Below are 17,229 nucleotides of genomic sequence, written 5' to 3' on the forward strand. Positions count from 1 at the left end.
GGCCAGTAGGTAATAAAACCCCGAAATCTAATCCGATCCCATTTTATTCTTAGTCTCCCATCTCTTCTCCCCTCAAAAGTTTGCTTTGTCTGCTCCTCTTCGGTCCTCCTCGCTCCTCTTCTGCTCGCTTGGACAATCCCAATTGAGCTGGTGTGGATTTCCCTCTCATAATTCTTTCTCGTTTGGCCCAAACAGTTCCATCCCTTCAGATTAGAGAAGCCCGTTACCCGTGCGACTAGTCGCCCAGTAGTACAAGCTTATCGTTGTTGGTCCTGGGAACTTGGAACGGCCACAAGCACAAGCACAGCCTTAGTCGCGTATATAAACCCGTCGCCATGGCCGCCCTCCGTCACGGTGGTTTGAGACCACTCATCCAAGCCGGAAAGCGCCTCTCTACCCCCTTCGCTGCTGCTCCAAGACTCTCCCTATCTCAATCCGTTACACGCTCCCTCTCAGCATCGTCAGCAAGGATGTCTTCCAGCTTCTACCCCGGCGAGCCTGAGGCTCCCGTCCTCAACACGGCCATCCCCGGCCCCAAGGCCCAGGAGAAGATTGCCGAGCTGGACAAGGTCTTCGACACCCGAAGCTTGAACATGATTGCAGACTACACCCAGAGCTTCGGCAACTACTTCGTTGACCCCGATGGCAACAAGCTGCTCGATGTGTAAGTATTCGTTCGCCCTCGCCCTCACCCCCGCCCTCGCCAGTGACAGAGAAAGCCAATGCGGCAAGAGGCAGCTTTGACTAACACGCCGCGCCAGCTACGCCCAGATTGCTTCGATTCCCCTCGGTTACAACAACCCGGCTCTCGTCAAGGCTGCTCAGACCCCCGAGATGATTGATGCCATTGTCAACCGCCCCGCGCTGGGCAACTTCCCCTCCCACAACTGGGCCTCGATCCTCGAGACCGGCATCCTCAAGGTTGCCCCCAAGGGCCTCAACCAGGTCTTCACGGCCATGGCTGGCTCCGACGCCAACGAGACCGCATACAAAGCCGCTTTCATGTGGCGCCGCATGAAGGAGCGAGGTGGCCCCAATGTCGAGTTCACCGAGGAGGAGATGCAATCTTCCATGAACAACCAGTTGCCTGGCGCTTCTCAGCTGTCCATCATGTCCTTCAAGACTGCCTTCCACGGCCGCCTCTTTGGCTCGCTTTCCACCACGCGCTCTAAGCCCATTCACAAGCTTGACATCCCCGCCTTCGACTGGCCTCAGGCCACCTTCCCCTTGCTCAAGTACCCTCTCGAGGAGCACGTCGAGGAGAACGAGAAGGCCGAGGCTGCCTCGATTGCCGAGGTCGAGGACCTCATTAAGAACTACCACATCCCCCCCTTGCGCCGTCATCGTCGAGCCTATCCAGTCTGAGGGCGGTGACAACCACGCCTCGCCCGCCTTCTTCCGCAAGCTGCGCGAGGTCACGGCCAAGCACAACGTCCTCCTGATTGTCGATGAGGTCCAGACCGGTGTTGGCGCCACGGGCAAGTTCTGGGCGCACGACCACTGGGATCTGCCCTCGCCGCCCGACATGGTGACCTTCTCCAAGAAGGCGCAGACGGCCGGCTACTACTTCGGCAACCCGGAGCTGCGACCTAACAAGCCTTACCGCCAATTCAACACGTGGATGGGCGACCCAGCCCGTTGCCTCCTCTTCCGCGCCATCATCGACGAGGTCCAGCGCCTCGACCTCGTGGCCAACACGGCCAAGGTCGGCGACTACCTGTACGGCAAGCTCGAGGCCCTCGCCAAGAAGTACCCCGAAGAGTTCAAGAACCTCCGCGGCAAGAACCGAGGCACCTTCATCGCCTTCGACAACCCTAACCGGGACCAGTTCATCGCCAAGGTGAAGAAGCTCGGCGTCAACATCGGAGGCAGCGGCGCTAACGCAGTCCGCCTCCGACCCATGCTCATCTTCGAGAAGCAGCACGCCGACATCCTCCTGGAGACCCTGGAGAAGGCTGTTACCAGCGCATAGACTAAGCCGAGTTTTGCATGATTGGACGCCAATCGGGTCATTGTAGAATTGGGTAATCAGAAAGAGATTTAGAAGCCATATTGGATTTGGTTTTATGGATATTCGAAAGGGGTTACTTTTGGGTTTTAAGCATTGGGTTGTTACTGATTTTGGTTTCTGGATTTTACAGAGAGAGTTCTTTGTTTTTCAAGCGCATTGGTCGGTGTTCTTCGAGGATGAGACACCCACTGACCAAAGACGGTTTGGTTGGTTCAGCTACACGCAATACCAGCGTTCATGAGAGCAGCGTCATCATCAATAATATGATACAACATTATCTTACTTGAACTTTCATAAAGTGGACATGCATAAAAGGAGGAATGTGACTGGTTGAGAACAACAGTGTCGTTGAGTGGCCCCCTTGTTCGGGTGCAGCCTGTTCGTCCAACCTCACCTGCAGGCCGATGGATATTGACCGCTTTGGTGATGATGCGTAAGGGATCCAGTATCCAAGGTAAGGTGATGCATTGTATGTGCATGTAGGCTTGCGTATATCCCAATCGACTCTTTTATTGCTCCGTCGTCTTCCCTGTCTCTCAGAGGAAACACGGGTAATGCCCCAAAAGATTCCCGTCTCAAAGGAATATGTATTCCCTCGCATATGATGTTGATGCATGTATGTGGGATGGTATCGGTATATGCCACAGAAAGAAGACCCCAATGTTGCTGATCATCATCCACCCACCCATTAATGCAAATAATATCCTTCCTAGTCAGTCCGTTGCCTGCTAGCTGGCCTCTCTTCTTCTGCTTATTCGTTCTTGTCTGTGAAGGGACATGTCCATCCACCCAACCTCGCCTCAACATCGCCGCTGGAACACCTGGCTGCCCGGGTTGACTGGCTGCTTGGGTTGCCACGCGTGTAACATGGTAGAAAAGGCCCTTCCTGAACTCCAAAATGCTTTGCTCCTCCTAGAAACAAAAAAGGATTCGTATAATATGGGGGAATTAAAAGTACATGAACAGATAACTCAACGCGGGAAACGCCTGTACCTCAAAGCTCGGAGATTGATGCGAAACCCAATGATGATGGTGGTCGTATGGGACCGTTCGGGAGGAAGACAACGATATTCCTCTCCATGCAAGAACCATGCCTTTCCCTCCCTTTTTTGATACAGGAATGCGACATTGGTGGGTAGAAAAAAGACGAAAAATAGGCCGAGGCTCCATCCACATAGACGGCGCCATATAAGCAGGGCAATAATATACATTTCGCTTTCAGCAGGATGATGTCTCTCCTGCATAATAGCGCTGTTCACAACGAGGAACGCATCATTCACATCTCCAAATCTGAACCGGCTCTTCAGATTGCTATAGCAGCTGACCCGAGTGACAGACATGTGTAGCCCGAGACATCGTCGCCGTAAAGCCGAGACAGGAATTAGTGGCTCATCACCTCCTGCTTCCTAGCCTCATCAGCTCGTTCTGTGTCTCTGCCCTCCCGCAAATTAGAGCTACCATCATCGATGCCAATGCTGCCATGAACACCATCCTTTCCCTGCTGCTCTTGCTCAAAATCAAGCATGTTAAGCTCGTTTTCTCTCTCCAGCGCGGCCTCTTGCTCGCGTAGACGCTCCCTTTCCGCAAAGTCGACACTGTCATGAGCGTTCAAATCGGTCTCCAAGGACTCGTCACCTTCTGGCGGAGGTGGAGGCGGGGGAGGGGGCTTGCCAAGCCGCCCTCGTCTTCTTTCAGACGCTTGATGATTGGTGTCTCCGACGGTGTTGCAGTAGCAGAACCGGCATCGTCCTCGCGCTTTCGCTTTCGTTCAGAGCTAGCAGGAGTCGGTGCAGCATCTTCGTCGTCGGTCAATATAACTTCGGCATCCTGAGCAGAGGTGTCAAACGAGGAGCCGAGGTCCATTGACGTTGCATCGCCACTTTGCACGGTCCGATCGACCTTCTTTCTTTCGTGCGCTGTATACTTCTGGACAGCCTTATCAAAGTACTCCTTGACGTACTTCTTAATCTTCTTTTCTTGTTTGTCCGTGATTGTTGTTGGGTCATCTACGCGCTTGTTCTTATAGTCGGAAGAAACAAGCTTCTTATTGATTTCTTTGCCAAACTTCTTGAGGTCATCCTTTGGGAGCTTATGGCGGAATTTGTCCATGACATACTTTACGTGCGGGAAAAGCTAGAAAAATAGATGAGTAGCAATTCGACTGATAACGTGCAGAAAACTGGACTTACTGTGTTCTCATAGATCTTCATCTGTTTGTCCATTGGTAGAGAACGCCATTTGTCCTTCTTGGGCTCCTGTGCGGGGGTGGTGACGTGCTGTGGTGTCTGCGACGCGGATCTCCTCAATGCCGCCGTACTGTCGGGCTTCGTAAGTGAGTCAATGATATCCTGTAAGGTCTTTTGTTCTTTAATGGCCTTGAACGAGCCTTGCTGCGCGGCTATCTCAGGGGCGGGTGCTGTTGGCTTGTGCCAAGTCGTTTGGCCACTTTTGGTGTAGAAATACCAGCTGCCAGTCTTGTCGGTCGCAATGAACCATCCGGCAGGGAGGGTGGCCTGATCCGGAGGTCTGCGGTGTCGCTGGGTTTGGAAGCTTGTATTCCGCTGAGGCACAGTGCTTCGAGGGCCCTTAGGTACATTGTCAGGCAATGGGACAACGGCTGCAGGCTTGGCGCTGATAGGCTCTTCGGCACGGGCACTGCGACGCTCGCCAAATGAATTGGCAGCTTGTGCATTATTCGGTGTCCCCTGTGCATTCCGGGCCTTTCGCGGGATACGATATCCGGTTTCGAGACTGCTCCAATCTTCCAGCAATCTTTTTGACTCTCTTGCCACATCTTCGTGCTCCGAGTCGGTCAAGGGTTGAATGGCCTGCTCGATCTTGGAGTCGGTGATCTTGTTGCGGGTGAGACGGGGGAATTTGTCCAATATGTCGAGGATTTGGAGAACCACGTTATGGTCCTCCCTAAAGGTGTTTAGGGTGGTCTTAAGGAACTCGTATCCGTGCATGCGCTGAACGCAGGGAAGCAAGCGCTCGTCGCACGCTTGGATGCGTTCCAGGAGCTTGACGGCAATCCATTTCTCCTTGCATTGCATAAGAGAAGCCATAACCTTCTGCACCCCCTTCTCGTCGAGGCCACGGGCCGGTATGCTATTAACATACTCCTCGTCGTCCTCGCCGGCTCTCTTCTTGCGCGGCTTCTTGACGACTGCCACAGCTGTCTCCCAGCTATCGCCATCGTCGATGCCGAGAGCTTCGATGGTTGCATCTGACAGTTTGGTAGCACGTTCCGTCTGGGTCTTGCCGCCAATAAATCCGATGCAGTTAGGCTCCGCGCAATAACAGGGTTGAGGGTCGGCACCATATCTGTCCACGTTGTAATTGAAAACCAGCTCTTCACCGGCCTGGACTTTGCACGAGGCAAAAATGCCCATGCGCAATTTGTTGCCAACCACCCACTTGTCCACATAGCAGTTGGGGTTGCAGGAATGATTGCAAAAACGCCCAAGATTGCCCTTCTTGGTCGCGTCTACAAACTCGTGCTTGCTCAGTGACATGAAATAGAAATGCTTGATACCTTCCTTGTCGTATTGCACCATCCGCCGTCGGAAAGTTGGCTCGTTAATCACCTCGCCGATGTACTCGAAGATGAAATCATTGGCCTGTAGATCTTTGTTTGCGCGCAGTCCAAAGCCCTTCTTCTCGGTCTTGATGACCGAAACGTCGGCGTACTGCTTTCGCTGGAATCTTTGGTTTTGGCATCCATCACCACAATTGCAGTCTTGGTCGACGCATTCCATTTTGGTGGCCCGGTTAATGCAGTCCGAGTCTTCGCCGCAGGCGTGGTTCGTGCCATCTCCTGAAAGGCCAAAGTCAGCACAAAAAAACACCACGGAACGTAACAACAACGACGGAATCTCGAGGTGTCGCGGTGGAACATACGCCATTCTTGATCGCAGTCGCAATCCAAAGCATCGTGATCGGTAGATCCAAGCGACTTAGAACCATATAGACAGTCGGGAATGACCTGGAAATGCTCCTTGGATGCTTCTGTCATATCGGGCCATTCGGTGAAGACGGGAGCCTTTCGCGGGACTACTTTCGACGATGCCTTTCGCATGAGCTTGGGAGGTGCAGCTCCGTCTGGTGTCGATGCACTTTCGCTGCGTGGTTTCTGCTCGTCGGGCGACATGCTGGGCGATCTTGATCTTGTTCGGGATCTGGAACCTTTACTCCGGTCTGGGCTAGGCAATGCACTGTCTTTTTCCTGCTTCACTAAACTGGCAGCACCGAGACCCAACTCCTGCTCGCCTGCCTCGACCTTTAGGTTCTCTATGCCATCTTGGACGCGCTCTTCGTCCTCCATGGTTGCGTCGGGCGCCTACGCCACAGACCGACTGGAATATTGCGGCAGGGAGGATGCGCTGCTGCAGTGCAGATTGGGGACAGTAGACGGTGTGATGACAATGAATAGTCCTGGCGTGGCGGAACACAAGAGAAGCAACAAATAGTCGAAAAGTCAGCAGAGCGCGACGCCGGCTGAGGTTCTGGCGTACATGCGCGAGAAAGTTTTGTGGGGAAAAAGAAGGGAGAAGATAGGGTGGTGAGGCGAGAGATGGATGATGGGAAAGTTCAATGAGCGACAGCAGCAGAGCGCGCAGATATGGAGAAAAAAGGGCGATGGCAACGGGACTGTTAGCTCTGCACTGTTTGTGACATTGCCGGTCAACACGCTGAGGTCAATTGCACTGCATCGGTGGCATACTACAACAATGGTGAGTGGGAAGAGTCTCTTGGATCAACTACTTGGGTCAATGGGCGAGCAGTTCGGCGGCTGATCTCGTTGTCGCAAGGGTGATGGTGACAAGACAAGACCGCGGGAGGATAGCCCTTTCCAGATTCACGATACCAGGCAAGTTGGTAGGTTACATGTGGACATGACATGTACCTACAGCTTTTAGGAATCAGAAGGTCCATGGGTTTTAGTCGGGGTCGGGGATACCGCCTCCGTCCTGCCGTCTGGCCCGTGCCCCTGCTCATGTGCTAGCGCCGTGCTGGGCGGGAGGCTGGAGAATGGACGGAGATCCAATTGACAAAGATCCATTATCAAATCAAGCCTGCATGAACTTCCGGTAGAGACTGTAAGTTGCCCCGGTTCCCCTTCGAGACGGTGGGTGAGTTATGAGTTCAAGGGTACCGTTCATGAGAAATGACGAGGATGTATAGCACCTAGAGGAAGCGCAAGCCGGCAGGCATGTATGAAAGTAAACCACCAGTGATATAAGTGACAGAAATAGAGCATCTCTTCCCGAAAGCACTGTAGCGTCTGGATTCCATGTTGTATAACCTCGCACAATGGAAGCAGAGGTTTCGTGCCTGGAATCATGTGCGGGTCAATCTGGATATCTGCACTTGGCATGCTGCGTTCCGAACAACGGGTGTTTATACAGACACTTGCTTTGGTTTTGTTCGCTGGCTAATACGAGCTGCCGGTCCTGAGCATTGCCCCCCCCGCATAAGAGTAGAGGCAATACAGATGTCTATGACTTGTGGCCGATACCATCTATCCTAAGCACTCTATTCCCCCTCACGATGCAGGTCCTAGGGTGTGATTGTGCACCCTTTTCGGACCACTGGTTGCAGCCACGTTGAGGTGCATGCCCTACCTAATGAAGGAAATGGCTTAATCTTAAGAGGTGCTTTTGTTCGTCCCCCCAAGTCTTGCTGTTGCCCTCACAGCCCATTGCTGCTCTTTATATTCAATCATCACGACACGGGCTTGGCGATGGAATGCAATACCCCATACTAGGATCCCAATGTATATGTAGCTCTTCCATGGTAACAACATATACACTGCTGAAAGAAACAATGGGCGAATTGGCAAAGGTGGCAATGCCCAGTTCGGCATCTGATGGATGAACGGACGAATGTTGCCAGCTCCAACGCCACTGCCACGTCCCAGGGGACGGGATGAGCCAACGCACACTGCATAAACTAGCAGATCTCTGATATATCGCCATCCTCTATACAGCGGATTCTCCGGACCCTGGAAGTTATTATATTCTTAGTTAGGCCAAGGCCAGGGCCAGGACGGAAGAGTGGTTTAGTGGGGCCCCCTATGAGAAGCTGCCAGCTCATTATGCATTGCCAGAACTTGGAGTTGGGCTCTGAAAAGAGCGGTATGTGAACTAGCCTGCACGTATATATATAGAGAGAAGGCAGGCCAGACGCCCCCAGCTTTGCGGAGGCCCATCCATTGACGAGCTTTCATCTTCTGAGGCCCATCTGGTCTTTGGGGCATGAAGTTGAACATCTTCGTACCTATAAAGAAAGGATGGAGCACGGCGATCCTGCGGCTCACAGCCTCGAACTGTCAATTGTGACGAACCCTTGATCTGTGCTCCCCGCGGACCTCTGAAGAGGCCAGGAGCCCTTTCGGCAGTCTGATTGGAGAATCTGCAGCGCAGCTCAACCACTCAATCCGCCCAGGCAGGCTCACCACGCTCACTACTTCGGCCCTCGGCGTGGAGAACAGCCAGCAAAGCAACGGCAGAACCACCAATGGGACTCGAGAAGCTCACCTGGTAGCACGGAAGCTAGCGGGAGTCCAATTGCTTATGTTTATTTTGTCGCTTACGGTATAATGCCGTATGCTGCGGCGCTCACCGTCTTGGTGAGAGATGGATGGGATGGTCAGAGTGCTGAAAAGAAGAGTCAAGCCCAGATGGGACGAGGGCTTGGCCTAGACAAACATACGTCAAGCTCGGGCGCCCTCGGCGACGTCAATCAGAATCAAGGAAGCACCCCCCATCCTATCAGAATCGATTTGCAACTTGCAAGGCGCCGCGGGGAATGGCAGCCGGAGTGAGCACAACCCCACTACTACCCGACATTAAGCTAAAATGGCCTTCCACTGGAGAGTGCATGCCGCCGCCTCTCAGGTCGGTCTGTCTTATGGCTTTGCGACATACACACAAGGGGGGGTACTGTGGATAAAAACACACACTTGCATGCGTTAGACGAAGCCGAAAAAGCATGATTTTTCAGTTAGGGATGGGGGAGCAGGCGCGTCAGGCGACCCCGTATGACAAGAGTAGTCAGAGGAGGCAATAATTCGACGGCCTGGAGGGGGATCGCGCATCTGCACGGCCGAGCAGCTGGTCCACTCAGAAGCTGAGTTGGGATCCTGATGGCTGCATAGACTATGCATGGCTGGGGGGGCAGAATGGAGGGACCTCTCTCTGCCCTTCTGCTGGTCTGGCATATTGCGACCCGATATGCCTTTTTGGGTATTTGGGTACAAGCGGCCAAGCGCCATATCCCTAACGACTAAACCTGCAACCTTTTGGTCGGTGGTTTTTCCTGCCACAGGCCACAGGCCACACAGGGTTGCAGCGTCACAGGCATCCTTGCGACTGGTTGGCCTCGGAAACTAAGGCGAGCTATATGCGGCGACCTTCGCTCGACACATGTTGGATCTGGCCTACTGCCATCGCTGCGGCTGCCACTGCTGCTGCTTTACCCAAGTTGGACATGTAGGTCAGACTTTGTGTCAGGTGCATGGTATCCATCAAACCAAGAACCGCTTCTTCGTCTTGACAGACAGCTCCAACGTCATGCATCGACTGGGTCCTCCGGCGATACTGTCTTGCTCTGTTGACTGACTGAAAGAAAGAGTCGTTGTGTTTTCCCGGCGGCTGTTGCTGCTGCTGCTGCTGCTACTGCTGGATAGAAACGCTCGGGGGGAGGGCGACCTGTTTTTGGGTTGTTTGTACGGAGTACATCTGTCTGTCTGTCTGTCTTGCAACACGGGGAAACGAGAGACGTCTCGCTCGCTGCCTTTTCCACACCCCAGTTTAACACGGACGCCCAAGACACGCCCTCGGCAAAAAGAGGACTCGCCGACTTCAACCTGGACAATTGTTATTGAAACTTCCCGGGATCCCTCCCAGGACCCCAGACCTACCAGCATACGCTAGCTTCAGCTACCCTTGTTACCTCACCTTGTTATTACCTGGCTTACTTATTAGCATACATACCTGCCTGCCAGGACGACAACTGCTGCTATCGGTCTTGTGTGGACCGCATTGTGCCGTCGCAACAAACCGCGACTTACGCTTGACGCCTCCCTCGTTCCTGTATTACTTGAGTTCACGCTTCAATATATTCGCTCGCTTGTTTGACTCCCTCCCCGGTAGAGAGACGCGCGCTTGGTCATACCCTTACTGCGCGCGTCTGTTGGCCCTTGGGTTTCGCTTCCTTGCCTTCTTCAACAACTTTGTCACGCTTCGGGCGACTGCCTACAACTGCACAACTTTGCCTCGTCGACCATAGCCACTGTGGAGGCCTAGAGCTCTGTTCTATAGACCGGGCGTCTCTCCTCACATTCCCCCATTGCGAATACGCCTTCCAGCTTCATTCATATTTTAAACCCATGTTCTCGCTTTGGTGTCTTTATTGTTTTAGGTGATATGCGATCCGGAGACGCTCTTTTGCATATACTGAACTTCATTTGCCCCTCAGTGAGGCTCCGATCTACGCGTAAGCCTTGAACATGGAGACCTCATTCTCGGATATCGAAACGGTGCGTCTCGCGGACATCCCGCCCTGGTGGACTACTCATCTGACCAGACGTCTCCCGCAGCGCTTTGTGCTGGGTGAAATGATCAAAGCCAGCTCTATAGACGTGCACCTTCTCGTGGATTTCATCAAGAATAACAATGTGGAGCAAAACTGGATGTATATGCAACTACCGGTTGGTAAGTGGTCGCATGTCGTCTCGAGCTGAAGTATTGCAGTCGTCTAACGGAACAGGTCGCAATATGCACCAATGTATGGGTGTGATCGAGAAGATGTTACCCGTACAGTATCCAGTGCCTCCGAACCACATCACGAACCTCAAGCGCAAGTCATTCAGCGACTTGACCGAGCAGCCTCTCAAGCGGCAGGCCGTGGCAATACCATCCGAACTTCCCATGGCACAACGCATCATCCAGCCGCGACCGCCTTTGAACGGGTACCCTCCGGTCATGGCTGCCAACACCACTACTCCGTCATTAACGAGCACTGGGAAGAAACGTGGTCGGCCCTCCAAAGCAGACAAGGAAGCCCAGGCCCGGGCAACCTACCCCAGGTCGACTGAATATGCGCCCATAACGCCGGCTCCACTGGCCCCGATCAACATTGCGCCGCAGCAACGCGAGTATGCTTCTTCGCCTGGCTATGAAGTCTCGGGGAGCCCGGCCGATCCCAGGTCCAGGATTCGGGTTGGTAGACCTGGAGCGAGCGAGAGCTCGCCCACAGGCCTGGCCTACCCCTTGAAATCTCCTGCCTCGATCACGGATGTGCCCCGCGCTCTCCCGGAGCCTATCGAGCATGTTGAGCGAACGACGCTGTCGCCCCAGGAACGCGGGGCGCTGACGGCTGATGTTAGCAAGTCGGCTGGCTTCCAACCGCAGCAGACGGTGCGGCAGACACCAAATCCACCGCAACCGCAGCCGCATTTGCCACAGCCTACTGCATCAAACACAACGCAATATACGGCGGCGGCCCCGCGCCATTCACCTTACGACTTGCCTAGAGGAGGAGGACATGACAGCGCGAGACCGCTGGATCCCATCTTCCCCGATAGGGACCGTTCCAGAAGTGTTTCCGAGCGTATACCACGAGACATGTCGCCCCCGCAACCTCCACAACTTCCGCAGCCATCATCTTCTGTTACAAATCGAACCTAAATTAGCATTTGCAACCGGCGTAGCTCATGCGTTACTCAACTGGATCCAACAATATTCTCATATACATAGAGCTTCAACTTTTACCATGGCATTTGGCGGATAGCTGTCCTTTTTTCTTTTCTTCTTTACTCCCTTCTCTTGTTTTCCTCGTTTCATTTTTAAGGGTTCGGTCGGTTGGTGGATTTGCCTTTCTATTTGACACAATTGTCGATTCCGCATCGTCCGGTACAACGAGAATCATTCTTTTCACAAATATAAGAAGAGTCCTTGGCGACATATAAAGGAGGGAGACGACTTTGTATTTTGGGAGGGTGGAACTTTTTCTATTTCTGGGAGGTTATATCGAGTTTCTTCATTTTACTGTTTGTGTTACTAAAGTACTTATTTCATTGGGCGTTTGGGTACAGGGACGACCCCGAGCATTACGGGTCACGATACTCCGATGTATGTACGATTTCAGTGACCTGGTTGCTTCACAGCTTGATAAATATGGATTTGATTTGGGAAATTCTTCAGTTTCTCTTCTCTTTGCTCTTGGCAAAGTCGATTGGTGATATTGCTGAGGGATAGTCGGGGTGTTTCTTGACGGCGGCGGTTAGTGACTATAGTACTGAAGCAAGTTTCGTATCTCTTTGCTAAGCATAACTACGTTGGTTTGAGGTAGAGGAAGCTCAATGCTAGATTACATCTTGAGATACATACGTACATGTACAAATCAAGAGACGAGCGTTGGCAATGCCCTTTCTGGGAGAGAGAGCCTGACGAGCTGGGAATTACAGGGGATAGGGGCTCGTGCAGGAGGTACTATAGTCACCGCTTGGAGGTTGCTGGTTTACATGTTATAATGCAAGGAAAAGACGAATCATATCTAACGGATACTTGACTAAGCACAATAATAATACGAAAGGATATATTACTGTCATGTTAATGTGACACAGCTTAGTAATGCAATAGCAATGCAAGACCTCCAGTTCCATGTATACCCAACAAGAATCCAGACTGTGGATTATATGCCCGTGAGTCATTGCTTGTGGCTAGAAACACACTGCAAAGGGGTAAAGAAAAATTTAATGGCTGAAAAAAGGAAAAAGGAATGCCACTTGCGTATACATATAGTCGAGACGGAATCCTCAAATCATCCATCGTTCTCTTAACCACCATTGCCCACCGGGCCCAGCCATTTTGTCACCACGTATATTGAACTGGTCAGTATGATTGATCAAATACCAACTACCAATAGTGCCTTGTCAAGTTAGCAGGGAATCCACACAGCCAGTTAAAACCCCGCCGGCGTTGCCTCGTCCTCAGCCTTAGCCTCAGCCTCGGGCAACCAATTCACATCTTCGAAGGGCAAAATCACCATGTGGCTCATCGACACCAAAACACTCAAGCTTGTCTTCAAGACCGACCCTTCGCAGGTTAAATATGCGATCCTCTCCCATACTTGGGAAGAAGACGAGGTTTCTTTCCAAGAGTTCCAGGTGAGAGCAAAACTCTCCGTCGCGATGGCATGGCGTTTTCTACTAACCCTCCAGCGACAGAAACCGCACCTAGCTAGGCACAAAAAGGGGTACAACAAGATAGAAATGACATGCCGGATTGCCCGTGAGGAAGACGGCGTTGAATATGCCTGGGTGGATACTTGCTGCATCGACAAATCCAGCAGTGCCGAATTGTCCGAGGCCATCAACTCCATGTTCAGATATTACGAGTTGTCTACTGTATGCTTCGTCCATCTGTGCGACCTCCCATCAACCGATGGACCGAACCCACCACTTGCATATGGGTTATCGACTGGGCCTCCCCCTCGTTCAGGCGGTGTCGATGGCTCACTAGAGGTTGGACCCTCCAGGAGTTGATCGCGCCGCGCACTGTACGGTTCTACGACGCGTCTTGGTCCTACCGGGGTTCAAAGGACGAATGGGCTGAATCGTTAGCTTTGACAACCGGCATACATGCAGGAGCAATGTCTCCGTGGAGGCAGCTGGGCAATTATTCGGTTGCTACCCGGTTCAGTTGGGCCTCCAAGCGCGAGACTACGCGGAAAGAAGATATGGCATACTGCCTGCTTGGGATATTTGGTGTCTACATGCCCCTTCTTTACGGAGAGAGTGAGAACGCATTTCTGCGGCTCCAGGAGGAAATTTGCAAAGCGACAAATGACTTGTCAATTTTTGCGTGGACTGCGGCGTCCAGGGATGACGAGGAATTTCGGGGACTGTTTGCAAGGTCACCCGCAGAGTTTCGTACGTCGCTTACGAGGGAACCGCATGTGTCACGGCTTGATAAAGAATTCGCCATTACGAACAAAGGCCTTCGATTTGACACATCATTTCTAGCCGACTATATGTTTGTTGAGGGGTGTCCGAATTGGATGCTTTCTAAAAGGGGGCTCTACTGTGGGCGGCCAGATTTGGACGGACTTTCATGTCATGGACCTAGAATGCTTTGTTACAGGCCTCGAAACCGACAAGACGAAAAAGAACACCAGGACCCCGGTAGGCATTTACCTGGCCAAACTTCCAGGGGGATATGCCCGAATCTCTCCGCGGTCCTTAGCAGAAGTCGAAAGTCGAGAAACGTTTAATGTATTAATGGAAGTGCCGCAGACCATATATGCGTTCAAGACGATGTCCCAAGCAGCATTCTATTCGCTGGAATCGGAATACCGTAGGCAAGTTGCTGTCAAACTGAACACCGGGGGCACGACAATCCTGCAGGCGGAGCCACATCCGGCCTGGCACCCTCAGAACAATTTGTTTCGCATACAGCCTCCTTTTACTTGCTTCTGGCTGCTCGAGTGCTGCTATGAAAACCACACAACCTTTGAGTGCCTCGTAATTTGCAATGTCAGCTTTGATACACAGACCGGTAGCTATGGAGCAAAGGCGCAAATATTGGTAGAGGCTGAGGGGGTCTGGGATCTGGATCATTGCAAATTCATCAAACCACCGCGCCATCGATTCCATGAAAAGACCGCGACCCGGCTGTTTCGAGAATGGCAGGCACGAAAGGACAGGGATAGCTGCCAAAGCGCCGTCCATGCTGGCCCCAATGCTGATGTCGTAGTAAGCATCAGCGAGTCGGCATGCACAACGGATGGTCACTATCGGTTCGATATGTCCGTTAAGTACGTTGAGCCGGCCAGAGAGTCGGGCGACTAGGCAAAGACAGGGTTTATCCGATGAACTGGACCGGACTACTAGTCTTGAGAAAGGTTCTAGGATATGTGTACTGTGTTTATTTTTATATAGATGAGGTGTCTTATTCGTCATCTGAAGAATCGTCATCGCGATCCCTAGAACGTTTCTTGTCCTTCCTCTGCTGTGCCACAGATTTCCCACCGGGAGGGCTCTCGTCCCGGGGGACGTCCTTGCGGACAAACACATAGCTGCGCGCCGGGCGGTCCTCGCCCTTCCACCCGCCGCCGACCTCGCCGCTCTTGTTCCGGACGACGCCCAGCGTCCGCGCGTGGTGGTAGCCCGGGTACGCCGAGGCCTGGAAGCGGAAGCTGCGCTCGACCTGCAGCCCCGCGTGCCGGCCGAGGTCGCGGATGTTCCACAGGGTGTAGGGCTCGCCCTCGAACAGGGTGACGACGATGGAGGCTGAACCGGGGCCGCCGCCGGGCCGCAGGCACGGCAGCGCCCGCTCGAAGAAGGCCACGAGCATCTCCTGGTTGTAGCGCACCTGCCGGTTGACGTCGGTGCTCTTGCCGCCCACGTGGGGGAAGTTGAAGAGGATCCGGTCGAACAGGACGCCGCCCGTCGCGCCGCTTCGCGACCGTTCCCGCTCCCCTTTACCGGCGGCCGTCTTGTTGTTCTCCCTCTCCTCTAGCGTCGTGAAGTGGAACGGCCCCATCTTGGTCGCGTCCACGCCGTACAGCACCCGCCCGTTGGCGCCGTCGTCAGCCTCGATCTTGGCGATGTTGTCCGCCACGTGCGGGTACTTCTCCGCGAGCTCCTCTGCGTTCTTCTCGAACACTGTGGCCGTCACGTCGGCGCAGTAGTGCGGGTCGTCCATTAGCGATGCAGCGAAACTGAGGTCGCCCTCGCCCACGAGCAGGATCTTGTCCTCGGGCGCAAAGGGAATGGTGGGGGCACCGTCTTTCTGTTGGTGTTGCTGCTGCTGCTGCTGCTGCTGTTGCGGTTTCGCGCCCGCCTTGGTGGTGAGCAGTTTCTGGACGTTGCCGCCGGTTGCTTGCTGTGGCTGTTGCGGTTGCGCCTGCTTCTGCTGCTTCGACTTTGCGCTGCCCCCGCTACCCTGGGCTTTGTGCGACGAAAGCTTCCGACGCTTCCCCATTGTGTCACTCGCCCCAGCTGCTCCCTGGTTCTTTGCTGTCTTGTGTGCTACGAGGACATAGCTTCGAGGCCTTTGGTAGATGGCAATCGCACCCAAGTCTGTGTGAGCTGCTGGCTGAGGGGGCTGTCGCGCGTGCCGGGGGAGGAGGTCGGTTCAGGTATGGTATGGGCGGAAGGCGTCGGCCGTGGTGGCTAACGGGAGAAGAGCAATGGAATGCTACGATGAATGCTTGTCCTGTTTAAGCTATGACAGCTCCTTCGCGGGGATGGACGAGCTGCGGCGACGAGACGCGCAAAAAAACCAAGCGCAGTAATTAATTGCTTGTATGTGGTATATCGCGATCCACTTTATCTAATGCGGCAGGCTCGGGACGAATAGGCGCTGCGCTAAACAAGGTTTAGCGCGCTTGAAGGGTCCGGGGGCGACAGAGACAGCAATTTTGGCTCAATCTGGGCAATGCGAATTTTGTTACCCTAGCGCCCAGGTAGACGGTACTTTGTTTCGGTTCAGGTGTCATGTTAGTCGGCGTCCTCTCCGCTGAAGCCTGTGGTTGATGAGACAGCAGAGCATAGCATCTCTCTCTGCAAGCATTTCTTCTTTGAGCATGTTGGGATCAATACCGCATTTGGCCACTTGCTGTCGCATGGCAATGGTACTGGATTTCTTGCTCGCCCCTCGAAAACGCTGTCAGCCAGTGGGTGAGTGAGTGGGTGAGCTTGACCGGAAGAGTTTACGTTTGGCAAAGCCATTATCATGCACTTTTCATACCATGGACGCGAACTTTCTATGACCCATAAGGTTTTCAGCGACGAGTTTCCGATTGCCTACACGAGCGTGACTCGGCCTCTCAATTCAATACCCCGCCAAGGACGGCTGTTCCAGGAGCGCGATAGTCCTCTAGAGCTAGGCATATACGAACGAACGAGTCGTCTGAGTAAGATGGGATGCGACGCGACGGGCTATTAGCATCCGTACAGACAACTGCGTGATGTCTTCTTAGCTACGTGACATGACAATAGCTGTGCAGATGGAGTTGGACGTCTTTTCGAAGAGAAGGGTCGAGCCGATAGAAAAAGATAGTAAATATTGAGACAATGGAACTTATCCCATCCCTGCGGCATCGCGATGTAAGTGTGAATCTAGCTAGCTACCTGCTTTGCCTACAAACACGAGACTGTTACAACACGTATCTTTTCATGGCCCAAGGGGCGTGGTCAGGCTCTGTGC

At 53.2% G+C, this 17,229-nt stretch overlaps 5 protein-coding genes across 5 annotated transcripts; 3 read left to right on the top strand and 2 right to left on the bottom strand.

Annotated features, from left to right (window-relative positions):
* Positions 1–335: 335 nt before the first annotated feature.
* PG998_000594 (4-aminobutyrate aminotransferase-like protein) lies at positions 336–1,972 on the top strand (the record flags this gene model as incomplete). The annotated part of the gene is made up of 3 exons (XM_066867412.1): positions 336–664; positions 762–1,296; positions 1,361–1,972. 3 exons carry the CDS (start codon positions 336–338, stop codon positions 1,970–1,972), a joined length of 1,476 nt encoding a protein of 491 aa, XP_066735827.1.
* A 1,420-nt stretch (positions 1,973–3,392) lies between these two features.
* On the bottom strand, positions 3,393–6,335 carry PG998_000595 (SET domain-containing protein; the record flags this gene model as incomplete). Its single annotated transcript, XM_066867413.1, has 4 exons — positions 3,393–3,606; positions 3,732–4,144; positions 4,201–5,828; positions 5,912–6,335. The coding sequence occupies 4 exons, from the start codon at positions 6,333–6,335 to the stop codon at positions 3,393–3,395; spliced, it is 2,679 nt and encodes an 892-aa protein (XP_066735828.1).
* Positions 6,336–10,523: 4,188 nt separating this feature from the next.
* Positions 10,524–11,703, top strand: PG998_000596 (uncharacterized protein; the record flags this gene model as incomplete). The annotated part of the gene is made up of 3 exons (XM_066867414.1): positions 10,524–10,553; positions 10,614–10,728; positions 10,784–11,703. 3 exons carry the CDS (start codon positions 10,524–10,526, stop codon positions 11,701–11,703), a joined length of 1,065 nt encoding a protein of 354 aa, XP_066735829.1.
* Positions 11,704–13,064: 1,361 nt separating this feature from the next.
* PG998_000597 (uncharacterized protein) lies at positions 13,065–14,867 on the top strand (the record flags this gene model as incomplete). The annotated part of the gene is made up of 2 exons (XM_066867415.1): positions 13,065–13,202; positions 14,115–14,867. The coding sequence occupies 2 exons, from the start codon at positions 13,065–13,067 to the stop codon at positions 14,865–14,867; spliced, it is 891 nt and encodes a 296-aa protein (XP_066735830.1).
* A 100-nt stretch (positions 14,868–14,967) lies between these two features.
* PG998_000598 (uncharacterized protein) lies at positions 14,968–16,002 on the bottom strand (the record flags this gene model as incomplete). The annotated part of the gene is made up of 1 exon (XM_066867416.1): positions 14,968–16,002. One exon carries the CDS (start codon positions 16,000–16,002, stop codon positions 14,968–14,970), a length of 1,035 nt encoding a protein of 344 aa, XP_066735831.1.
* Positions 16,003–17,229: the final 1,227 nt, after the last annotated feature.

This window comes from Apiospora kogelbergensis (assembly GCF_038363985.1).
Source record: "Apiospora kogelbergensis strain CBS 113332 chromosome Unknown utg000001l_segment0_segment0, whole genome shotgun sequence".
In the NCBI taxonomy this organism is placed as follows: Eukaryota; Fungi; Ascomycota; class Sordariomycetes; order Amphisphaeriales; family Apiosporaceae; genus Apiospora; species Apiospora kogelbergensis.